Here is a 26,959-nt window from a genome sequence, read left to right on the forward strand (position 1 = left end):
CAGCACTCTTGCCTCGTTCATCCTGTGATCAACAGCATAGATCTGCAAGCTGGCTTTTATGTATTGTAATGCTGTACATGGCTCTGGCAGAAAGGCCATTTTTCTGTGTGAACTGGCCTATATATGGGATGACTCATGATGCCACAATACACCAGCTGATATAACTCACACAGACAAGCAGCTGCCCAGAGATTATGTTCTTTCAATGGAAAAATGAGGTAAAATAAACAAGGTACCTCATACCTAGTCATTCAAATATTCTGATGATAAAAGATGATAAGGGCTCTTTGACAACAAGTAGCTCCAACATTTCTTAAAACTGTCAGCACTTGATGTTAATCTTGACCACAACAAGATAACAATATTCTCAGAAGAGAAAAGTATTTAGGTTTTCAGCATTTAGAAATGGTGGGGAAAATCATGGGTTTTCATTAGCATGGATACTTAATGTTTTGAGCATGATAAATGCTTCAAGTAGGGCTTGGGATCCTAAGGTTGGACCAACCCTGAAGGTCACTGAAGTCAGACCAGTCCATATTACTGACCAGTCCATAATCAAACCTATGCAGTTGGAAGAGAGGGTGGGAGACTTTTAATGACCCAGCCATCCACCCTGAATTGTAGAAGCCTATTCCAGTGCTTTTTCTGGAGTCTTATTTCTATTTGGAGGCTTGCATGCTCAGAGCCAACATTTGGACCTGCTTCCTCTGTAGAAAGGGACACTAGTGGGTCACCATGCTCTCTGTGAGAGCACTGCATAATCCTGAAAATCATTACCACGTTATTCCCAAGCCTTTCCTTGTCCTTACTAGATAATTCCACATCAGGTACTCTTTCCTCACATATTGTATTTTCCAAACATTGAGTGCTTTTTATGGGTCCCCTCTGACCTTTCCCAAGTTCTCCATGCAGCTCAAAATGATGTTGCTAGACTGGACACAGTATCCAGGAAAGGTCTAACTAGTCTAGTGGAATGGAAGGATGACCTCATTATTACTCTTATTATTATCCATAATGAAAACATTAGGAGGAAAAAAATGAAGCAGTGAATCATACAATTATCTCGAATGACTATTCTAGTGGTGAACTCACTTGTGTTGATGAGAAACTGATTGGAGACTCCAGGATGATCAACGTCATGGATAGCAGCTGCAAAAATGGCAGCCAGAATTTCCAAATCTGTGAAGACGGCCTGTAGAGCAAAATGAGCTCATTGAATTCCGTGTTCCATTAGCCTAGCCTGCTGATTCAGCTTCACACTGAGGTACCCCATTTCATTCATGTGGTTTGTTGATTTACATAATCTCTCAATACACATTCAATTCAATGTAGATTCTGTCCATCATCACAAGGTCTCTTAATGTGCACATCAAGCCTGCAGGCTGTGGCTCGGGGAATGCTTATAGTAAAAGATCAGGTGGTACCCAATGTTTGTTTCTCGGATAAGTGGTAGGGCAGGATAGTGCTTATGTAACGCAAGCACATACAGGTCAAAGAAGCAAGTCAGACTGGCTCCGCCCAGAGACATAAAAACCTTCGTATGTTTTCAGGCTGAGTAAGGCCAAATTCCAGATTTATAAGACTGCCAATAAGTTGTTTTTTAAAAACTAACCTTGTAGTGTGGTCAGAAGCTTTTGCACTTTTCATTCATACATTCAATAAATACCTATCCACTCAGTGATTACTCTCGACAGAATATGAGAACATTTCTAATAAGTGAGACCTGATGCCCAGTACTCAACTCCTGTGAAGCATCCTTTGCCCCACCTGTACACAATGATTTAAACCTAGTATTTATTTAGGTATAACTTGCTTCTGGCTAAAATGTCTTCCTCTGGCTGAAATGTCTTTCATCATCCTTTGGGGTTACTTACATCTCTGATCCTTCAAATCAAATTATGCACACACACATTTAACTCTTCCTTCTCTAAACATCTGTGGCACTCACAATCAATTTCTAGCCACACAGTGGTGGTGGTTTAGTTGCTAAGTTGTGTCCAATACTTTTGACCCCACAGACTGTAGCCTGCCAGGTCTCCTCTGTCCATGGGATTTCCCAGGCAAGAATATTGGGGATCTTCCTAACCTAGGGATTGAACCCAGATTGCCTGTATTGCAGGCAGATTCTTTGCTGACTGAGCCACCAGGGAAGCCCCAGCCACATAGTAGTAACAGCGATAGATAGTTGATAAACAGTGTTGTCCCACCGTGTGATACTTACACGGACATAAAAATAATATTGTTTTTTCCTTCAGGGAAATAAAACAGTCTTAACTTCTTGGATTTCATTTCTCAGAATATATGGAATCCAAGCAATAGAGCAGGGGTCAATTTAATCTTTCTTCACCCTCCAAGCTGAACGTGCAAAAGTGGTCTGGGCTAGGGCATAGACAGTCTCTTCCTGGGTGAGCCTGCACATTTTGGAAATACCTAACCACCACTGCCATCTGTCAAGGGAGAGTATGGCCTGCTGGACCCCCTGGGCTGCATATATTGATATATACAAATGTACTGTCAGTGAGGGAAGCAGCCACAGCCACCTTCTAGAAAGATATCAGACAAGATGGAATGCTATCTCTATTTGCTTCAGCATTATTAAATCCTCAGTTCTAGATTTTCAGTTACTTTTCCTTCAATACATAGAATCAGTTTTATGAACTCTTAGGAGAATAAGCCTATGGATGCTTATTATTAATAGGAACTGTATGCTTAGTCACTCAGTTGTGTCTGATTCTCTGTGACCCCATGGACTGTAATTGACTAGGCTCCTCTGTCTATGGGGATTCTCCAGAAGAATACTGGAGTGGGTTGCCATGCCCTCCTCCAGGGAATCTTCCCAACCCAGGGATCGAACCCAGACTCCCATATTGCAGGCAGATTCTTCACTGTCTGAGCCACTAGGGAAGCCCGATAGGAACTATTGGTAACATTTTATATTATATTTCTGTGCTCTCTCTCACAGTGCCTGGGATAGTGTGGCAGCAATTCAGATCAGCACATACAGACTATACACTAGATGTCAAACTAGATACTTATTAGGTACTGGAGACACAATGAAAAATAAAGCTCCCTGTTACCAGCTTGATAATTAAATATTTTTTCAAATGTAAAAGAGGCAAAGGAAAGGCTACTCTAATACCAGAAAGCAAGTAGAAATGTCATCCACTTATATTAATAACCTGATTGATACATGTTATACATAATATAAAGAGCCAGTTCAAGTATGTACAATCACCTAATTACATTATTTCTCTAAATATATCATATCTTCTATGGTACTTTTTAAAGAGGATGGGCAAGGTATGCAAACCAGATCATAACTACTCACATCTAAAGCTGGCGTAGAAAGAAGAACATGGGTTGACTGGGCCACATCAGCAGCATGTAGGCTGTTATGGTACGCCACATCTGCATGGTAATGGTCTTCCAAAGTCATCATGTAGGTAACAAAGGTGTCAGATGAGATTTTGAATGTCTTCAGGAGGTCTCTTTCCTGTATAACAAAATGGGATAAAAAATAAATAAGTGGATGTCCAAAGATGAAGAAAAGCCAAATCAGAAAGGTAAACTGGGATGGAAAAAAAACCATAAAGAAGATCCAATTGGATAACCAACATTCACTCCTATTTACTCACCTGGAATATGGCATACATGATGCATGTTAGGGGCCTATTATGTGAATATCCAGCTACATTGAAGATGTTAAGGCCCCATTTGTTCAGGTCTTCCAGCTCCTGTCATCAAAATGAGAGAAATTTAGAAATAAAAACACTTTTGTTAGCAGGCCTCAGCGTTTTCATTTATTTTGGGGGCACGAGTTGACTCAGTCTATAGAGTATCTATTTAGTGTTCCAGTTACATGAACATTTGAAAATGGAATGGTCTGGGAGGTTGGGTGTCCTCTTCATGTTAGTTACACGCTTTTGTATATATTTTTCAGAAGAGGGAGAGTGTGTGTATATTTGTAAATCTGGCTGCTGGCCTATAATTTTTCTGCCATGTCAGTCCTCAACCAATGTTGCTTTCAGAAGTAGGTATAAGTGATTAGAGGTCATCCTAGCCCTATTTCCCTGTAGCTCCCCTTCTCTGCTCACTGGTCCATCAGTAACAACTAGAAAACAATCTCAGCTAGAAAACTCCTCTGCCCTTTGCTAATTATCACTGAGAACCAGGTCAAGGAGACTTAGCTGCTAGAATGTATGTGAATCAACCCTAATTTAGTGTAAAAGGTCATGAAGATGCTAGTCACCCATTATCTCCTAGAGCTTCTGGGCTACAGAAAGACCTGGAAGAAACATCATTCCATCCTGTGTTGTGGGATTATTCCAAGATTATCTGATTAAAGGAGCAATTTATTCTATTATTAATTATTGCCCAGAGTAAGTGATACAGGGGGAGGAGGTTTGGCAGCCCACTCCAGTATTCTTGCCTGGAGAATCCCATCAACAGAGGAGCTCTGGTGGGCTAAAGTCCAAAGGGCTACAGAGTCAGACATGACTGAAGTGACTTAGCATGCACACACTAGGAATACAGGCTCTCTGTAGAGTCTTGGCCTGATATGTAATCAGCCTTCCGCTAATGACATCTTTCAGCTACCGCCTCACTGAATGTACATTTGATCTCATTTCATAGTCTCACAAGGCTGAAAAGTCACCTTGCACAGCCTCCGAGAAGAGGTATGAATTCTTTCTGAGCCTTCCTCTACTACTAGGGTTAAGGCTCAAGAGTCAATGCTGTCAATTTCTCTCATTTCTTCTCCAGTTCTGCCAATCAGTACATATTTTCTTACTGATCCTTTGCATACAGTCTCTGAAATATCCTTTGGGATAATTCAGTCCTGCCTACTGCCCTTACCTTGGATTCTCCTAATACGTGTTCAACAGGATTCTCCATTCGTGAGTTAATGAACCCAACTCAGGTCAAAATCTGGTCTTTTGGTATAAAAAAAGGGTCTTTAACTAGGTGTACCGCAATGGAAAAACAGGGCACATCAGCCTCATCATACTATTTAATAATAAAGCAAAAGCGACCACTATCATTTTCTAATAGGTTTTGGGCATCTGTCTGCTGTAAAGCAGTGCCACATGTGCACACACCCAGCTTATACACACCTTGGCTAGATGATCTTCATTTTCCGTGTTGACTCCAAAGCGTGAGATGCTTGTATTATTTAAGCTTGAACTATGCATCAGTTTTTTCACTCCGCTTATCTGTGTCATGAGCTGTTGCTTTTTCTTTTTCTCCCTGTCTTTCTGGGTGGGAGATGGAATCTCCACGTCATTCTGTTTGTCTGCAATAACAAAAAAAAAAAAAAAGGTTTTTCAGTCCCTGCATGCCAATGAGAACCCCTGTGTGCCAGTGAAAACCCATTACAATATTCAAAACAACTTCTAATGGTCTGTCATGGATAGCACACCTTAGGAAGGGCTATCCTAGCATTATCTCAGTTGACCTCCAGGACAATCCTGTGATAGGTGATTTAATCTCTAAAGCAGCCAACTGAGGTCCAGAGGAGCTAAATCACTTGTTCAAGAATGGCAGTTGGAACTCAATCCCAGGTCTTCTGTTTGCAGGGTGATTTGGGGGAATTACACTCATACATTTTCAAGGTGTGACATCAACATTTATATGTAAATTTCTCATTAAAATGAATAACTTGTCTGTGTATATAATCAAAAATGTTCATGTAGCCAAGCCCAGGTTAATAAAAACATGCTTTATGTTTTGCTCACTTTATTATATTTGTATTTATTTTTTTAATTTAAAAGATCCATATAACTGTAGCTAGGTTCAGTTTAGATGAGTGGCATATATATTAGAAAAATGAATGGTTTATAATCTTTGAATGATTACTTTAAAGCTTTGGTTTATTACCATTTGAGGTTTAGACAAAGACTATACTTTCAGTATTATTTCATACCTTGCGTCTATGAATCCCATGAATAATAACAATGCCTCTCATTTGTAACAGGCATTACATTTATTAAAATATGCATATTAAATATTTATAATCATCTCATTTAATCTTTTAAAAAATTCTGCTACAACAAGATAATAGGAGAGCTAGGGTTAGTGAGCGGAAAAGGCAATGGCACCCCATTCCAGTACTCTTGCCTGGAAAATCCCATGGATGGAGGGGCCTGGTAGGCTGCAGTCCATGGGGTCACTGAGAGTCAGACACGACTGAGCGACTTCCTTTTCACTTTTCACTTTCATGCATTGGAGAAGGAAATGGCAACCCACTCCAGTGTTCTTGCCTGGAGAATCCCAGGGACGGGGGAGCCTGGTGGGCTGCCGTCTATGGGGTCGCACAGAGTCTGACACGACTGAAGCGACTTAGCAGCAGCAGCAGCAGCAGCGGGGTTAGTGAGAGAAACATATCTACATGCTCAAAAGCTCTTTCTTCTATATCATGAGATTAAAACATCAGCAATCAAATATTCTATTTCACTTCACAGGGGGATGGATGGATCCTGAGAGTTCTTCTTCAAAACGCATCAACTCTCAGGCCACAGATATGCCTGTGGGTGCACCGAGGCTATCATTTATCAAAGTGCTCGACAGCTACATCACTGAACTAAATGAGACCCTGTGGCTGAAAGAGTTAATGCAGCTTCCAAAAGTTCCTACATTTATCTCTACTTGTTTCAGCGAAAATGAATCCAAAGACAACTTCCCCATTTGAAAATGACACGTTTCCAGATGGCCTGCCGGGATCTAGATGATTTGCTCTCAACTCTGGCAGCTGATGGCATAGTCACATGTTCTCCCTAGAGACCTCCGCCTGCTCACAGGACCCTGTGGACAACTCATCAAAGCAAAGCGAGCCCAGAGACAGACACGGAAGCAGCTGTTCTGGACCCTGGGCACCTGGCTGCAGGGCTGGAGCAAGGGTTTTCTCTATCCCTGGAATCTCAGTGCTGTCTCTGGGTGTCCCCCACCTCCTCGATTCATCAGCCTATGACTCTACTTTAGGGAAGAATTTTAGTGGTCATCTTGATTAGTTTAGGGGTTTCCAGCATGGTTCAGCATAACCCAGGGAACTTTTGAAAAATACAGACTTATGAGCCCCACCCAGTCCTACTGAACCAATTTTTTAAAAAAAAGCTGTCCAAGTGACTCTGATGGTCAGAGCCAGGTTTGGGAACCAATAATAATCCCACACACTCATTTTTCAGATGAAGTCAGCAACTTTCCCAAGCTCAAAGGGCAATTTATTCAACAGATATTTATTTTGCAATTACCTTGTTCCAGACAGTGATTTAATAGCATAGAACCCAGGCCCCTTAAGGTTCCCGTTAAAATCTCTTTCTGGTCTCTCAGTCTTTGGCACAAAACTATATTGGCATTATTTTTGAATTTACTTTTCTCCCTGTCACCTCACTCCTAATAATGACTACTTTTGCTAAAAGGCCACTATAACCCCTGCCTCTCCTAATGTCATTCTTTACCATTCTGGTTAAAGAAGCTGTTGGATTCTTCTGTGCCAATGCAGACACAAAAATCTGTAGTGAAACTAGCAGCTTTTTCTCTGCGTTTAATTAAAGATTCCCTGCAACAGGGAGTCATTGAGCCAAACCACTACTCTGTCTGGGATGTTACAATAAAGAAGAAACCCATTACCTGCAGAGAATGCCATTTTGACATTAATGGGTGTTTCCCTATGCAGGCATTGGAACAACTGATGGGTTTCCCTACTCTGAATTTCCTGTTAAATGCTTAGCCAGCGCCATACGGAAATAACCTGAAACATACACTCAAAGAATCATAATAAACAGTTTGTGAATTTACGTTTATAGAATGATCAGACTACAATGGGGAAACAGTGGAACTGTACAAAATAAATAAGGAAATAAACAGAAGCAAGAAATGGTCACATCAAAACTCTGATAATGACATCATTGGAGGTGCTTTCTTGGCTAGGTTGCAGCATTTAATCCTACAAAATTCCTAAATTCTTTTTCAAGATTTTCAAGATGTAGGAAAGATTTTCAATCCCCTGACAGTAAGTCGGGGATCTAAAGGGGTGACTTTGCTCTGTTTGTAGCAATACTAACTAAATTGTAATATCACATCTAAAGATCTTGCTTTAATCTATGCTCCTACCCCCTGAGTCCTTACTTCCTCCTGTACCAGCAACTTGAGCCCATTATCCTATATCACCATCACAGAGTGTCTGCACTGATTGTCTCTCACCTGCCTTTCAGGCTGTCTATCTGAATACCATCCTCTTAAATGAAACACACAAGTTTCACAGAGCCCTGCAATGGGGGATTTCCCTCTGTCCTGGATGACATATTGTAACTTTCAGTGACTCTTACTGTGATATTGCTCTTCAAGTTTAACTGTAATCAATAAGATCTTATCATTTTATACTCTTGGAGCTGTGCTCTAAGAGCCTTTTATATTACTGGAAGTTGTTAATAAAATGTTTTATTGTTAGGTACAGCAATCCTGATTCCCAAAGACTTTTCCCCAAAGAATACATCTATTACTTAAAGGTGATTTTCTTCTATATGTTCTGACAGCCTAATAGCCTTCTTTCCCAAAGAAGTATTTAGATTTAGATTCATCAGCTACCTCAGTTGTAAAATGGGAATACTGGAGTAGATGACATCCTCAGTCATCTCAGTAAATAGACAGGTATTTAGATTTAGGAGTCAAGAGAGCAAAGTCCTAATTCTGACCCTAGAACATTTTAGCCAACAAATTAATTTGGTCAAGCTAAGTTGCCTTCTGTTCCTCAGTTCTCTGTCTTGGAAAATAAGGAAACTAGATGAAGCCATTAAAGTCCCTTTCAGATCTGACATTTTATGAAGAAGATTTCATAGTCCTCCAGGAATACCCAGCATGCTCACAGGACAGAAAGTAGAGTTCCATGTCTTGCACTTGCTATTTGGAAACAAGGTTTGTTTGTTTGCTTTTGAATATTATCAAACTATAAGCCTACAATCCATTCCAGAGAGTCTGGGTTGCCAGGTTTGTCTTAGTAAAATGATAAACTCTGTCCATACCAGAGTCACAGAAAGTTAGAGCTGGAATGGACTGAGGATGCCATCTACTCCAGTATTCCCATTTTACAACTGAGGTAGCTGATGAATCTTTTGCTTATATGATGGACTTTTTTCTCCCTAAATTTTCTGAAGAATATTTAAAATTTTTATCCGTCTGTCTAGTTTGATCAGGTCTACCTTGTACATGCACACATTCATGTATACAAATGCACACAAACACATGCTCACACTCAAAACCCTCCAAATGCTAGGTGTGTACGGACTGAGATTCTAACAGCCTTCCTCAAACAACCTGCTCTTGGTAATTTAATTTTGGAATAAAGAGAAGCCAGATGATAGGCTTTCCTCAAGATATACACTTCAATAGCAAATGAAATATTCCACAGAATTGACAGTTCTTAATTCTTGAGATGCAGTGTTGAGACTGAGAACTCATTTTTATTATCTTCTCAGCTTTCTCACTTGATAGCCTTCGATGCTAAAATAAGAATAATTGGTATACTAAAATATTCTCATGGTCCTTGGTAAGCCATTAGTGAAAGAGGGGACAAGTAAAGAGGACTGCTTAGGTGCAACCTTGGGTGATGACAGGCTCAGAGACTTCCTGCAGCTTTACTCCAGTGCTCAGATTCTTTTTTGAGAAGACAGACAAGCCTTGGTATCTTAACATGCAATGTTTACAAAAACAAAAATGAGTTCTTGCATCTATTAATTTTAGTCTCCTTTACCATAGTCATTAACCTGTAAAATGTCCCTAAAACGGCCCCTAGGTTATGAAAAATGATTGGGTGTTTCACAGAGCAGAGCATATTTAAAATGGACAGGAGAAGATGCCTGTCTTCAAAGGAATAAAGTGGGAATAATGGAGAAGATAAGGATAAGTATATAATGCTTTCTGTTTGATTAGATTCTAGCTCCTCTTGGAACTAGGCTACATGAAAAAATCTTTTCTTTGTTCTCTGACAAAGGTTGTTGCAACTGCCGCTGAGGAAAACCAGGTGCTGCAGATACCCACATACTGGAAATAGTTGGAAAGGCACTTGTCAATCACGTCAGTGCCCACTGGCCACAGAGAAGTGCTGTGAGCTTTGTATTAGGCTGATCGAAGATTGATCTGCTGATAGCAGGAACTGCTTTGGTGTTAGGGAAATAGAAATGTTTTTTAAAAATAAAACCAGAAGAGGTATGTGTTTCCATAAGATGTCCAGGCAAATGTTCATTGATGTAAGGATATGTAGCAATGCCAAAAAGAGAGGTGTAATGTTCAGCTGTAAGGATAGGTCATTTCCCTGGAAAATGGAATTCTGCTAAACAAGCATAGTGCAGTGATAATTGAAAGTCAACAGGATCAGAGTCTAAATGCTACCCATTCACTTTGAAGTACAGATTGGCAGATCCTGCAGGCCTGATATAAGAAAAATATGCAATGGAATGGCTTTAAACACAAGATTAGAAATTCCTAGTAATCAAACAGGATGCATGACAGTAGTCACTAGGCATGGCTGCAAACCCTTCCTGTCAGTGCCATGTTTTAAATACTAGCAATGTGAAGGCAGAGGATAAAAGGTAAGTATGAAATCAGGGAGATAAGCATGCTGCTTGCAGAAGGCCACCTCTTTCAGAGAGGTGATGATTCTTTCTGCCCTCTTCCAATTTATCTTTAAGAAATACCTTAGCAAAGCAATAGTCAGTTTCCAAAGCCTGTTATCATGGGTCAAATCACCTTTTGCTCAAAGCCCAGTTATTGGAAGAATTGAAAGAATAGCACATCAGAAGAGCTAATTGGAATTGTCCCTAAGGTTTGGATGATCACAGCCCCCCACTCCCACCCTTTCAGAGGTCTTGACAGAGACCAAGGTGGGTGGGTAGATAAAGAGTGGCCTGAGGTCTATATAAATTCAACTAGCCCATAATAACCTTCTCTCTTTGACGGATATTTTAATTCGTTTTTTTAAAACAAAACCTTCTTTCTTTTCTTTCTTTTTTTTACCTTAAAGGTTGTCTTCAGTTCTTATTTTAAATGGATTTGCTTTTCTGTGACTTAACCCAACTCCAAACTCACATAGTAATATTCCCAGATAGATTGCAGAAATTAATACTAAAAAGTATTCAGTTGTGGAACAGTTTTCTTGGTGAATATCTTACCTAAGAAAGTATTTGAAATGTATTCAGACACCTGGTTCCCTGATCGGCTCATTTCTGAAAGGTGTGTCAGCTCCCGGTTCAGCATTCTTTTGAACTGTTTATAAAGAACAAAAATGTATTAACCACCCAAAAAATGGCAAATTATTATTTTAGATGCTTCCAACTTTATTAAGAACCAAGAGACTGGGTAAGTAGATGTCATTAGATAAATAACTCTGTTTCTACAAAATACAATATCCCCTTAATGTGAAATTGTTCCAACGTCACCTTAGAAAAAAGAGGTTTTCTCAGGATGTCTTAGAATTAACATCTGATTTCTTTTGAAGATGTAAACACAGGAAAAGGAATTTTAATAGAAGTTAAGATAATTTCACTTAAAAATGTAATCACATTTTAAAATATATTTATTGAAAATTAACTTTAAAATATAACTTAATAACCTATACAGTAAGAGGCAATTAAATATGAAAAATTTAAGGGAGAAGAAAAGCATCCTTAAAAACAGAGATGAGTAAAAAGAACAGGGTTAAAATACAGCACAGTCTATTTAAATACAATGTAATATAACATGTCCTTGCTTCACAATAAGCCGCCTCAGCAGGCTAAGTGATAACACAGATAAATCATTACAGAGGCTTTTCTACTTCACAGAAAACATACAGCTGTAAAGGTTTCACATGCTACCAAAGATAATGGAATCAAATTAACCCACCTTGATGTAACCCCAAGATACAGATAACAAATAGTTTGCCTCAGGCATTTTGGAAAGCACTCCTTGCCACAATCCACAAATCCCTTTGAAAGAATTCACAGTTCTGAGAGCAGTCCCAACAGGATCGGGAAAGCCTTGCAGATTCAGTGGTGAAATAATCAAAACTTATGAAAGACAAAGCCTCCAAAATTTAGGGCATTTCCTAATCCAAACAAAGCCCATCTTCGCCTGTGCTCCCTGCTTCTTTCCTGGCAGAGAGAGTAATGAAATCAGGAATTGCACGAAGGAGCAAGAGCCTGTCCAAATGCATTCAGCTGGCTGGTTTGCAACACTTATGAATTATGAATAGTCCTGGTGGCCGAAGGGGTTTCCACTCTAGATTAGTCCTGCTCAGCTGAACTCTGCAAGGAAGGAACAATTCTTCTTTCCTGAGGGGATACCAGGCTGGGAAACACAGCCATCTTTTTAAAAGGAGAAGATTAAAATGGAGGAAGCCCCATGAATATTTAAGGAATCCGAAGTCTGTACCCTCCCCCATTTCATCTAGGTGTTTTTAACCCTCTCCACTGCGGAGATCCGGATATCGCAGACACAGCCTTTGCACAGAGCTAAGCTGATTTAAGGGTTTCCAAGTGATGGTGTGTTTTATTATTTTCTGAACACTGAAAAAGTTAAAACTGTGGCTGTTTTTCAAATTAGACTTTCAGAATACAAGAATATTTTTTTAAGCTAGCTTTTCGGGGGATTTTTTGCACACCAATGGCAGGCCAGTGCATTTAGACTTCTTTCACAATGAAATGATTGGGAATTAATCTATTTAATTTTAAAAGTACTTCGTACACAGAATGCAATTCTCTGTCCTCCACCAGCTCATTAATATGCACATGAGACTGCATTCGACAAATGAATTAAACACATTTAACCTTTCCATTTAGGATCTGGAGTGTGTTAGGAAATACAAGCTATCGTTTGCTGCATGAATGGAGAATTATTCAGGGTTATGAATGACTGTGCTGTTTCGGTATTTCAGTGTCACATCTTCTAATTCATGAAAAAAATATTTGAGTTAAATTAATCTTTGTTTTGTTTTTGCAATATAGAGCATGTTGAGGAATTCTTTCCTATAGTGTCTCTTTCTTTCTCTCTCTCTCTTACCTTGTCAGCTTTAGAAAGATCACAGGCATGAAGAAAGTCAGAGACTAGAGCTCTGCAGTGGGATTCCCCACCCAGGCCATCCTACTCCCCTCCTCCCTCCTCCATTACCCTACCCCTGGACTTCAGTTCAAGTACAGCATGCTAAAGGAACAGCGAAGCACCATGGCAACAGCCCCTGCACGCAACTGCAATTGGCTCTCTTTCCTGTGAGGCATTCCCCTTTCAAATGAGCATCCTGCACTGGCAATGGCTTCACGTCACGCATCCAGGCCCACTTCACACCACTCCCTGTGCCCAGGATACCAAGCTTTTCAAGGTGAAGCCAATGCAAGTCAGTATTGTGGTCCTCTGGCTCACCGCTCTAGGAACTGTCCTCAAAGAGGCATGTACCATCCATCACCCTCTTTTTGGGGAACCCTGCTGGTGGATGTTTGGGTCTTCCCTCCCATGATACAAATGTTAGTGACAGTCACCAGAAATCTCTGAATTAATCATCTGAGCTAGTGTGTTTTACTTATTGAACCACTCTGCAATTTGAACTCCAGGTGAATCAGAACTTCCAGGTGTAAGTTCCAAGTTCTTTATTTTTTAAGACATAACCACTCAGTCATAATAGCCTCTCATTTTCAGTTCTCAAAAGATAGGCACTTACACTAAAGAATTAGAAACTGAAAAAGACAGGTTTCTGTGCTCTGATGGATCAGCTGAATTTTGGCAAAGAAACAAACTTTACTAGGAGCATTGCAAAAAATATCTTGTAGAAAACATAGAGACAGATGATATCTTTAATTATGTCTATGCGCTAGACTTAGCCAAACGCAACATTCACACAGTCATCTTCATTTTGGTTCCTTTAATCTCTTGGAAAAAAACTTAGGAAGATCTTGGCATCAGTCAGGTTCATACTAGTTGAATAATGTTGTTTCATCCCATGTATTTTATAAATATTTGATGGACACCCGAGACATGCCAAGCAACACATTGAGGATATAGCAGTAAAAACACAAAAACAAAAACTCCTCCAAACAAACAAACAAAAAACACTTTTCATGCTTTTAATCAGTTTCACCCTAGTAGAAATTATCAGATATATTAGGGCCTCTTCCTTAACCACCGCAGTTAACTGTCAGGTGAGGGTGGGGCCAACTCTTTATTGGCCAAATTGGCCCCTCAGTTCAGAATATAAGAGCAGGTAGAAATTAAATCATAATAGACTAGGAGAGACTTTGCTTCTTATGTTTTTCCTATTTCCTCTCATTGCCAGAAGATCCTGTTGCTATACAGTGTCAATCAGTCCCAGCGTGGGAACAGGGAGGTGGCTCTAAGATATAGGGCTGAGAATAAACCAGACTCCTCACCTTTCTTGCAGAGCTCACAGAAGGGTCAGGGAACTCATGTAAGTAACAGGTGAAAACTGCCTTTCTCCTTCTCATGCCTAAATTAGTTCTTCAATGAGCCTTTAGGGCTTCCCTGGTGGCTCAGTGCAGGGAAAGAATCCACCTGCAGTGCAGGAGATGCAGGTTGGATCCCTTGTCTGGAAGATCCCCTGGAGAAGGAAATGGCCATCCACTCCAATATTCTTGCCTGGGAAATCCCATATATAGAGGAGCCTGGCAGGATACAGTCCATGAGGTCACAAAAGAATTGGACAAGACTTAGTGACTAAACAACAAGCAACATAAGCATTTTGCTAAGGGCATGACGGTGCCACTGAAACCCAACGTCATCTTAAGGCAAACATAAAACATGCAACATGATGAAGTATGCGGATGGAGGTCACTCAGAAACTGACCGTGTCCTTTAAATATTGCTTAGCAATAGTCTTTGGTTTTTCTCCTTCCTAAGGAAGGGTTCGACTAAAGGCAATCACTGCTCCCATCAAAAAGCATTTATGAATGGCCCATTTATATTGAGCTGGGTACAAATTAAGGCAGACATTGCCATGGAGGAGCAGACAGGGGGTATCTTTTACATTCTAGTAATGCAGAGTATGATAAGAGCTGGACTGCGTGATGAGACACACCAAGGAACGGAATAGCTTATGTTTGGGGTTTAGGCTGGGAAGAGAGTTAGGGAGCTTAGCTTAGTGGGATTTTCAGCATCTGATTCCCAGATGGGAGTTGTTTCTGTTGAGCCAGAGGCAGCTATGATATAGTAGATGAATCTAGATTTTCATTCTTAGCTCTTGATAACAGATAGCAGTCTGGTGAAGTCACCTTAGCTCTTTATACAAAATGAGAGTGATGCATGATTTTAGGATCTCAGCCCAAACCTGTCAAGAGTCTATGATGCATTTTGTGGCTGCCTCCTACAGTCTGGACAGAAGCTTGGTTTACCAGCAACCAAAATTTCCCAGAAAACAAAACTCTCTTAACATTACTGAGAAAAACAACCCAAATCGGAAATGCTTCAGTCCTTAAGAATAAGTCACCAACAAAGGAAGAGAAGTGGTTATTCTCCCTCCAGAGTTTTATATCCCAAGACCCTTGTAGTCTCCCTGTCTCCTTATCAAGTTGGTTGTTCAGTCCAGATAAGATTAAATAGTTCCTTAGGGACACTGTGGCCCCAGGAGTTACAAGATTAAAAGGGAATTAGACATTATTTACTTTAACAAATGGAATAGAGAAATCCACAAACAGAAGCACACTATTTCAAAGACAAATGTGTCTCTACAACTTAAGGTACACAGATCCTATTCTGTTAAGAATCTGCCTTCACAAGAAAACCCTGTTAGAGCTCACCTAGAAATAAGGTCCCAGAGGAAATGGCAAAGCCTCTTTTCAACACAGACAAGCAAAGTTTGTGAATGAACCCTTAGTAATCCAAATTCCTCCAATGCTTCCTTAAGCTTACACCCAACACTCGATTCATGAACACTGCCAGAGATTACAGTGATATTTTTGGGAAAAGAAAAAGATAGCATTCTCAGTTTAAATTATTCGATATTCTTTGCCTAGTATATATCTCCTCTGTAAAATCATACGTGAATTTTTTTTTTTTTTGGTAGGATGGCTTTATAATGGGAAGTTACTTAAAATATATAGACAAGCAAAAGTTGAAATTCAGTTAACACTTGATGTAAACATTTGGTTTTATGGCTTCAATTTTTCTTTAGCTTCAATGCTACATACAAAGAATATTTGTTTCCAAGCCAATTTCTCCTTAAGGGATGGAACACTTCATCACTTTATTATATTTCTCATCAGAGGACTAGTTTGGACTTTGTGCAAAGATCTACAGGCAGGTTAGAAACTCTCTTGAATAGTTCTTAAATTGATCACATAGGAAGGCAGGATTAGAATGATCTCAGAAATTCATCCCTGTTCTAAAACTTGGTAATTCTATATTTCTGAGTATAAAACCATCTAGAAGAGTAATAATACAAGAGGCTAGTATCAAGCATATAAGACGGTTACTTTTAAAACTAATCTGAGCTTGTTAGGGGGACCTAGAAATCACTTAAGAGTGAGTTTTTAGTGATCAAAAATACTCTTCAGCCTATCAAAGACTAGATAAACCAGGTACTTTGCTCTCATTGACAACCTTAAGATAAAGTAAGTAGATGAAATTGTACAGATGAAAAAAAGGTTCTCCGGAGAGGAAGACAGCCCCCGAAGTCACCCTTGTGGGTGGCCGTCTGCGCAGGAGCCCATCTGTGAGACAGGCGCCTTATTGTGTGAGATCTTCCTGTTTTTGCAGTATGAAACAACTGCCAAAGTCATTAAAGTCACAATGACTTTATTAGGGACGAAATTTTGACTCATATTTTACACTTTGTTAGTCATAACTTAATAAGAATTCCCGGGCATCAGGAAAAGTGAAGAGGCTTAACATTCTGCCTGAAATCATAGAATGCTAGTAGCAGTAGAAGGAAGTTGAAACTGTGGTGGCCCAGTTTAGCAAGAAATGGAAGTAAGATGAGCTCGTCTTTTAGTTCTGGCACTGGCCAGATGTATGATCTTGGGTAAAGATGAATGAAATTCTTGGTGCTCAATTCCTGTAGTTGTAAAATGGTGAATTTCTCAGGTTCTTTTTGATTAAAACAAACTGCATCTTCCATATTCCTAATTTTACATGAGAAAAAATGAAGAAGACCCAAAGAAATGAAGGACCTGATTCCTAAACACTTACACTTTTCTTTGCAAAATCTGATTTAAAAAACAACAATAAAAATGGGAATACAGTGTACTTTTTCTAAAACCCTTTATAAACTCACAGTTTTCATAGTTCTTAGCGTTTCAGATTATCTGACAATGTGCATCTCATCTCTTGGGTCCTTTAGTCTTTCCCTATGAACTCTATTAGCTGTTTGAAACTTGCTGTCCAATTTCTTTGATGACATGTTTGTCCTATTTAAGAGGCAAATGGAATTGAACTGAGTGAGTTGGTAATGGGGTTAAGAAAGGAATAATCTGCCATTGTCCATTAATATCTACTTAACTAGAGACTATATAGTTCTGTCAACTACAAATTGGCACTTGCCATCTACCTCTACAGGATTAAATCACATGCTGCCACAGCTGGTGACCTTCAATACCCTCTAAAGGGAGTTCAGGGTGACAGCAGAAATGAGGCACTCTGTGCTTAGGGGAAACTTGGCAGGACAGGTCTTCAGATGGTTAAAGATTTTCAGGAGCTGATTTTATGAGCCCAATTCTTGTATCTCCTTATATCTATAAAAGCACCAAAATCCTTCATAGTGAGGACTGCTTCTTGTGACTAGCAGAAAACTTCATGGAAGAAGCAGAAACTTTCTGGAAGAATATGTGCTCAATTGCATGTATTCCCCCTTCACCAAAATCATATATATATACTGACCTTTCCGGCTGCTGCTTTGAAGCACTTTCCCAGAGCTATCTAAAGTACTGTGTCCCTGGGTGCGGTCCGCATTTAGCGTCAAATAAAACTTAACTCACATCTTTCATGTTGTGCTTTTTTTTTTTAAGCTGACAATTCCATGATTGGGCATTCTAGCATACACATACTGCTGTATTAATACCTGGAGTAAATCCCTGGTGCTCCAAGGAACATAGCTAAGTCATTCTTACTGTCCATGTGCCAGATCAGAAAGAAGAACATTTAAACATATTAGAATTGAGTGATTCTCTTAACTGTACAGTAACATCATAATCCACACTAAATAAGTATGCAATGAAAAACAATCATGGAAACCTCTACCATAATTCTGTAACAAAACACTGGCATTTAGGATGAAGCTAAAATGGAGTAAATTCCATTTGCTGGTTAGAGGACTAGTATCTGTTCAAGTGACATTTTAAAAGTCAAGGTAGAGACAAACCATCGGCACTTTCATATGTAGAACTGAAAAACATCAAAAGAATTTAAATATAATTTTGAATATAATCGCTTTACAACTTGATACTAGGTCTTGAACAGTTCTCAAAATCATTAGTTGTTTCTTCTTACCCATCTGTTTATCTATACTCTTTGCTGCTTTTTTTTTTTTTAGATTTTCTAAAAACTTTTCAAGAGGAGAATTGACACATATTATCGGCATGCTAAAAAACTGACTTTTCCTAGGCCTAAAGGATTCCTCATAAAAATATTTAGAGAAATGTTTCATAAACTAACTTTCCCCTAACTCTGAGAGTAGCTCAATGACACAATTAAATAGACAAAAGACACTATTTTTATATCTAAAGACATATTTTCACTATGCATTTAACTATAACTTATATGCATTTAACTATAAATTATATAACTATAGTTTATAGCTTATAAATATAGTATAAGAGCATATGTATGTTTTCATATATGTAGGGTTTCTAGATTTAGTAAATAAATATTCAAGATACTGAGTTAAATTTAAATTTCAGATAAACAACATGTTTCTTTTTAGTATAAATATGTACCAGATATTACATGTCCCAAATATCTCTTAAAGAGATTGGATTTTAAACTCATAACACTGATAACGTGTCAGGTTTGGAAGTATAGTATATTCTTAGATAATTTAAAATATTCAAGCTTGTTCTTTTTTTTTTTTTTTTTTTTTTTTTTTTTTTTATTTTATTTTATTTTTAAACTTTACATAATTGTATTAGTTTTTGCCAAATATCGAAATGAATCCACCACAGGCATACAAGCTTGTTCTTTTTGATAGAAGTCTTTCCTTCTGATAAGAAACACCTGCAACGGTTACTGATAAGAAACACCTGTTTCATAATTTCAATTTATGTACTTGAATTTTCCCTTTTAATCTGGTTATTAATAGTGACAGACCCCAACCCCACAGCCCCCTCCCCCACCAAAAAAAAGGGGCTATGGCAGATTTGGGATGCTGGCCCGATAACTAAATACAGCATAGGCTTTATTTATTTATTTATTTTTACAGATCATAAAAATCATTGTAGCAATTGAAAAAAAATCGAGGAATCAAGGTACACTATTACTTGTTTGCTTTTACATTTAAGCCTTCTATCACTTTTTCTGTGCAAGATGGTTAATATTTAACCTCAAGCTTCTAAAGCTAGTTCTAAGGCCATGGGATGTTAATATGATTCCAAAGTAGATAACCAAGGTTTCTTTTGAACCATTTCACAGCCAGAGGTTCTACAACTTGTTACATTTTTAAAATTAGAAATCTTACCATGGATCAGACCCATGGACAGTTCAGTCTAATGCCCTCTCTTGACTAGTGGAAAACATGATCTATGCTTGAAGGCCTTCATATTTAACTTGAAAGCAATACCCCAGAACAAGAAAATCATCCCCATAAGGACTGGTCATGACTCTCTTTAAGAACTGATTTCCAGTTTTATCTTATTACATCCTCTGTGTTGTTTAAAATCCTGTATTAAATATTACCTTATTAAAATATTCAGTATTTTTGCAGCCATAAAAAGCTACCATAGCTGATTTTTGAGATTACTACTATAACTATTTTAAACACATTATGTGGCATATATTGTGTTTAATGTTAATGATATTGATTTCTGCTACCAATTGTCATATGCCCTTTGAGATAAAAGACAACAGGATACTTCAAAACTTGCCCTGGAAATCACTACTTTCCAGGTTTGGGACAACCCCCTAGTTTGGAAATTTTCAAGATTAAGTCTGCTGCTGTTGCTAAGTCGCTTCAGTCATATCCAACTCTGTGCAACCCCATAGATGGCAGCCCACCAGGCTCTGCCGTCCCTGGGATTCTCCAGGCAAGAACAGTGGAGTGGGTTGCCATTTCCTCCTAGGGACCATCAAATAAAGAAAGAAAATCCTCAGATGACACTGAAATATCCTTTTCTTCCTTGAATAAATATATGCTATCTGTTTTAGTATTTTGACAATCCCTATACTAGAATATGTATTTTCAAATTGAGAAGAATCTGCCATAGATTAGAGATTTGAGTATATTTTTAAACCTTAAAGGATGAATTGTCTTAAGTAATTTATCTTCAAAAAAGATAGTCAACTTGTTTTACATTTTGTCTTTCCTGTTATTAGCTACTAAAATTTGTAAGAGATGGATGGATACTTTGAACAAGTATCCATACAGTGCACTCCCAGATGTTTAAGTTTGTTGGAGCATGAAAGGCTTATAAAAATAGTTTCAGAGTTGGATGCATGGATTATACATGAAGTAGAAAGGGTTCTGATTATAGGATGGCTTTACCAGTGGGGTCTAACAGCATAAATAAGACTCTAACAATAGACTCAACATCATAATACCATGAATAGGATCAGCTGAGTATCCAATTAGGTCTGAAAATAAAATCCTATATCGTAACTTAGACTGAGAAACTTGGCAAGTTGTTGAGCTTCTTGGAGACTGTTCTTCTACCTTTAAAATGAGAAGGTTGGAAAATTATATATACAGTGGTTGCCAAAGTGTATGAGACCTTTGTAGAATTTGCACTTCAAACTGAATTTTGTCTCTGAATTTTAAAATAATCTGAGCTCCTGGCATCTTTTTCACTTGATTTGCATCTGGGTGGAGGTTTCAGTTGGCTCTTCAGCACCTAAACTCCTTTCATTGTTGACAAGAAATTAACTAGAGAATTCCCCTGATATGCTGCTGCAGGTGTGATGCAGTGCTATGTCATATAGATTATGTGACCCATGAGTTACTCATAGAAGTTCTGGCTTGCTGGTTGACATTTAGATTATTCACTAGTCTAAGGAGTGCAAACCAGAATTGCCAGAAAGATAGACGAAGCCCGTCAGATGAAGCTGTAACTCAACATGGCCTTGTGTTAAAGCCATACCTTTAGAAAGTTTATTTTGGAGATGTCCAGCTGTTTCAAATCTAGCCTTTCATGATTTCATGACTTAGCCAATTTAGTGAAATTAAGAGACTTCGGAAGTTATCTTGTATTAAACAGAAGCCATGAATGGCCACAGACTGACTGCCTGATATAAGGTGATAACTGCACTAAATATGGATTTTATTCAGATTTCCACAGTTGAGGTCAATCCAGTGGCACATCTGAATTGAATATATGGCCAGGGTAGGGATGAGAGGAATATCAGCAATATGTCAGGAAAAAGTACAACCAATAATGGCGTAAGGACTAAGCTGCTATGCTTCAGACACAGCAGATATGCTGTATTTTAGACACTACATGTATTCACCTCCATGCTCCCAACTGAGTGTGCAATGACTATTGTCAGTCTCTGTAGACTTTATATTCTCGTCCACAGAATGCAGATTTTCCAAGAGAAAAATAAGCTGAATACTCCAGTGTCAAACCAAACAACAATAAAAACGTGCTTCATATTTCTGCTTACAAAGAAAGAGCATATATTTCTAAGACTTTGTTCTCTATTATCTAATTGATTTGGGATAAGGCTCCTGTACAAACTTTTCCTGCTTCTGAGGGTACTTTGAAGAGTCACTGTGAACCAGATGGGGACCTCTTAACAAAGCTAACAATTAGGAAAACTAGTTTTGCTTATAGGAAGCACCTATGTGTAGCATGGTATAGTGCAACAGGAAACAGAATTCTTGGATTCTAATAGATTTGCTACAAATAATATAGCTGGTTCTCAACAAATTAAGTTTCCAAGTGTGTGAAAGTTTTAGTCGCTCAGCCATGCCCAACTCTTTGGGACCCCATGTACTGTAGCTCACCAGGCTCTTCTCTCCATGGAATTTTCCCGATAAGAATACTGGAGTGGGTAGCCATTCCCTTCTCTAAGGGATCTTCTCAACCCAGGAATCAAACCTGGGTCTCCCACATTGCGGGCAGATTCTTTACCGCCTGAGCCATCAAGCAAGCCCAGCCTTCATGCAATTGATCCAACAAATATTTACTTGAATGCCTACCACATGCCTAGAGCTATTCCAAATGCCAGATATATAGTAATGAACTGCTGCTGCTGCTGCTAAGTCACTTCAGTCGTGTCCAACTCTGTGCGACCCCATAGACGGCAGCCCACCAGGCTCCCCCGTCCCTGGGATTCTCCAGGCAAGAACACTGAAGTGGGTTGCCATGTCCTTCTCCAAGTAATGAATTAGGTAGAAACAATTCATGTCACCAATAACATTAGAGTCAAAGAGAGGGGATTAGTAAAAAAAAAAAAAAAAAAAGAAGTTCTATAACAACAACAAAAGTAAAAAACCATATATTCTGAGAGCAAATTGTAAAACAAATAAGCTACTGAGTTAGGATAATCACAATAAAAATGGCCTCTCTAAAGAGATACCATCTAAGCTGAGGTCTGAATAATAATAAGGAGGATTGGTTGAATGCTAACTTTAAAATTCTTTGATTATATGTTTTGTTAGCAAGTCATAGAAAAATAAAATAAATTACATTGTGAATTTCCCTTTAATTATTATTTTCAAGTCATCTGACTTTGAAGCAAAGAGAATAGATTTGATTCAAAGCATCATGATTTAGTGTCTGAGGATCTTAGACACATCAGCTTGCATCTTGGTTTCACATTGAATATGGAGATATAATAATACTTTCTTCTTGGTGATCATCAGATGAGACAACATAGATGAGAGTGCTGTGTAAGAAGCAAAGTGCTCTTCAGATAGCTTTCCTTACCGTGCTATCTTGGATCTGATAACACAAAAATAACAAACAGCTATACACTTAAACAGAATGGATCCTTATGTAATGCTCTATCCTGGTACCTCAGGAAGATTTAAGAGCAAATAAGCTGTAAGTGAAGACATGGTCCTTAAAAATCTCTACATGGCCCCATAATTAATGTTCACTCAGGCAGAACCAGAGTTCTTGGGAAAGTGCCGTCCTGGCTCACACTGTTAGATTTGAAAAGAAGTGGTCAAAGAAGAAAAATCTCTCTTGAATTATTACTTACTAATATCTCCTCCTTATTCATTACCTTTATGAAAAAGCTCATTTTTTTTTTACTCAATATATTTATCTTACTCTAAAAATAAAGAGAATCCATTCTGGCCCCGGAGTCATGTTTTGTTTGTTTATTTTTGGCAAAGTTCTCCTATTTTACGATTATAGCATTCAACGATGACCTTACTTTAATGCCTCAAACACATAAAAGATTACTAGTAAAGGAGCATTTTTAAGTATTGCAAGCAAAACAAAATGAATGCCCTGAAATTAGATTATACTGATTATAAAGTGCTTGAAAAACAACACTGATTAATCTTGAGATATGGTCAGGGAAGCTCCCATGCAATTGGTAAGGAAGATGCAAATGAATGTTGTGTAACTGGATCCTAAGTGTGTTACAATGCAGCAGGAAAAAATTCTGTGGCAGTTCATCTTGTCAAGAACACAAGAAATGTACTGGTCCTCATCAAAAAAACATATCCATTGCATCAATAAATGCAGATCTAGCTAAATCATTCTGACCAATTACAGAACGGAGCCAGTATCAGCGATCACAATGGACAGGAGCTGAGAGAGGGAAGGCACTGTGCCCTTTCATCTTGGTAGATGGGTAGCATCTGACCAGTGAAACTGATCCTTCTGGGCTATTACAGCAGGAGTTGGAGTCCGTCTCATTAGTGACCCATCAGAAAGTTCCTAGCTTCTCACAATCAAATTGGTGTGCAAAAGGATACCAGAAATACACATTACCCCTGGATAATCTAAGCATGTTCCATGAATTTATGAAAATGCAACAAAAAATGTCCCATCTTTAAAGCGCTGTGCCCACTGGTGAAGTCATTACCTGTCCTAGTGTTGGTCAAAACCACGGTAAGTTATCAAAATTCTTCAAGCCAACAAATTTCCTAAGTGACCAAATCAAGCAGAACTGCAGAGAGCTTTTCCAAAGAAAACCACCCCCAAACCAATTACCATCAACTGGCCAAAGCCTTCATTTGCTTTTCACTTCTGTTTTGACCGTAAGACAGAAGTAGAGCTATGCCTCCTTAATAATTTTTAGCCCCACTACCCGAAGCAAACGTGAAGCCTCAAAAATTTGAAGCACAATTTCAGGAGTCAAGAGCCTACAGTTTGGAACAGACATAAATAAAACCCCAGATAATGAAAATGTTAGATATGATATTAACTGATAAGATAGCTAAGAGAATAGTCTATGAAAATTTGATTCAAGTCAAAGTAGCTAAGGCAGGATTTCAAAAAAAGAAAGTCAAGAAGACCTATGATGCATTTGAGCCAAGAGAGGTTTTCTAGGCAACAAAATACCAAAAGAGGGGTAAAGCCTACATTTCCTCATTCTCAAGTTATCATAAAACTTCCTTACTTTCAATAGGTCTGCTGATATTGAGCAGATAGAGGGTAGAGAGGAAGTTAGAAGTTCACTGCTGTGAACAAGTGCTACTCAAATTTTAGACTATATTTTTCAACTCTGTCAGTTCTTTTCTTATACTTAAATGATTATCCTGGCTATTAAATAATCTCTTCTCCCTACTTTCACCTACAGAAATGAAACCTTTTACATTTTTTTAGTTTTCAAATTCAAGTCCTGTATATCTTATAACAATGGTGAAAAAATTAAGCTTTCTTATTCATCCAAGAGTTAGAAATTTTCATTTCCTACATTACATGCTCACTTTGTTCTACATAATAAGTAATGGTTGCTGCTGCTGCTAAGTCGCTTTGGTCGTGTCCGACTCTGTGAGATCCCATAGACGGCAGCCCATCAGTCTCCTCCGTCCCTGGGATTCTCCAGGCAAGAACACTGGAGTGGGTTGCCATTTCCTTCTCCAATGCATGAAAGTGAAAAGTGAAAGTGAAGTCGCTCAGTGGTGTCAGACTCTTAGCGACCCCATGGGCTGCAGCCTACCAGGCTCCTCCGACCATGGGAGTTTCCAGGCAAGAGTACTGGAGTAGGGTGCCACTGCCTGGTTAGCAATGAGTAAATATCAAAAGAGCTAAGGTTAGACTATTAAGCATATTTTAGGCATGGAATAATTTCCCCTAGTAAATACTATCCAGTAGTCCCCTTGTATTAGTGGAGGGTATGTTCCAAGACTCCTGGTAGATGCATGAAACCGAAGACTGCACTGAACTCTGTACATACAATGCTTTTTCTTTTACCAACGATAAAGTTTAATTTACAATTAGGCACAGTTAGAGATTAACAATAGTAAATAACACTAAAATAGAACAATTATAACAATATATGTAATAAAAGTTATGTGAATGCAGTCTCTCAAAATATTGTACAAATTTAGTGCTTTCTCCATCTCAATTAAGCACTTATCACACACTATGGCCATAGCTTTTGCACCTTGAGGAGTAAAACTTGCACAATTTTTTCTTCTCTTTTTCACAATTTCACCAATAGAAGATTTGTTCTTACCATACATCTTAGCAATCTCAGATACAATTTTTGTTTTCTTTTCCTTATTAAGTCAAGAATTTTTACCTTTTCACTTAAAGGATGCACATTTTATGACTTGTCTCAGGCATATTGAATGGCCAGCAGCACTACTCTTGTGCTTTTGGGGCTATTAATATGTGAAACGTAAAATAAAGGCCATTTGAAAACAAGCACTGGGATACCAGAACAGTTGATGGGATGACTCTCCTGGCTACTAAGTGACTACGGGCAGGATATGTTGGAATCACGTGCCTCTGGGTGAGTGGAGTGGGACAGTGCGTGATTTTACCACATTAATCAGAACAGTGCACAATTTAAAACTTATAAATTGTTTACCTCTGGAATTTTCCATTTAATATTTTTGGACTGCTGTTGACCACAGGTTACTGAAACAGTGGAAAGCAAAACCACGTGGGGCTACTACAAACCAGAGGATCAGTTCTTCCCAAGTCATTTTCCCTTCATTTTTTCCTGTATCTTTTCATTTTAAGGATTTAGGTTAATAGCTTAAAATTCATCAATGTTTTACTGCAAGATATTTGCAACATTTGCTTAACTCAGATATCTACAAACATCAAAATTCATCTTGAGCTACCTAGACACATCAAAATGTACCTCTATCTATTATAAATGAGGTTTATTTGATTTAAAATGTTGACAAGGCATTAATTACATCAATATTGTTTGTAAATATGTAGCTGCCAACACTGTTAAACACAGCTTCACCAAGATGTTGGTAACACAACTCAAGAATCCAGAAAGCATATTTGAGTTGAGAGAGCTTTGCATAATTTGGGCCACTGGGCAGAAACATTCTGGGTTGCAGGGATAGAGTTAATCTGAGATAACTGTCTTCATTTCTACTTCCTAAACTAATAGCTCTATTAAGCAGCAGAGAAAATCGAAACATTGACTATTTTTTCACCAGTTGGTAAAACTCTCCAATTTATCACCTTCAATTTCAGAGAGAGGAAAGGAAGAAATAGAAGGAAGTTGAGGGCAGTTATGCAAATCACAGGGTTTTTACTACTTAAACTTTGGCATTGGGATCAGTGGAAAAGCAAATGAGTATCTGAAGTTTTAAAAATATTGTCCTTTAATCCATTAATTTCATATATGGGAATCTAATCTAAGAAAAGAGTGAAAAAATACATGATTATGTTAACTGAAAAAGTTGAAAATA

General features: G+C 38.4%; 1 protein-coding gene across 5 annotated transcripts in view; it reads right to left on the reverse strand.

The window, feature by feature from the left end:
• PDE4B (phosphodiesterase 4B) overlaps positions 1–26,959 on the reverse strand; it is a 548,634-nt gene that overhangs the window by 7,699 nt on the left and 513,976 nt on the right. For all 5 annotated transcript variants that reach the window (XM_070367883.1, XM_070367884.1, XM_070367886.1 and 2 more), the window contains 5 exons: positions 11,160–11,253; positions 5,112–5,290; positions 3,636–3,734; positions 3,329–3,493; positions 1,093–1,192 (listed from right to left, as the gene is read on the reverse strand). In XM_070367883.1, the coding sequence (XP_070223984.1) occupies positions 1,093–1,192; positions 3,329–3,493; positions 3,636–3,734; positions 5,112–5,290; positions 11,160–11,253 (637 nt within the window). The remainder of the gene's footprint in view (positions 1–1,092; positions 1,193–3,328; positions 3,494–3,635; positions 3,735–5,111; positions 5,291–11,159; positions 11,254–26,959) is intronic.

This window comes from Bos mutus, chromosome 3 (genome assembly GCF_027580195.1).
Source record: "Bos mutus isolate GX-2022 chromosome 3, NWIPB_WYAK_1.1, whole genome shotgun sequence".
In the NCBI taxonomy this organism is placed as follows: Eukaryota; Metazoa; Chordata; class Mammalia; order Artiodactyla; family Bovidae; genus Bos; species Bos mutus.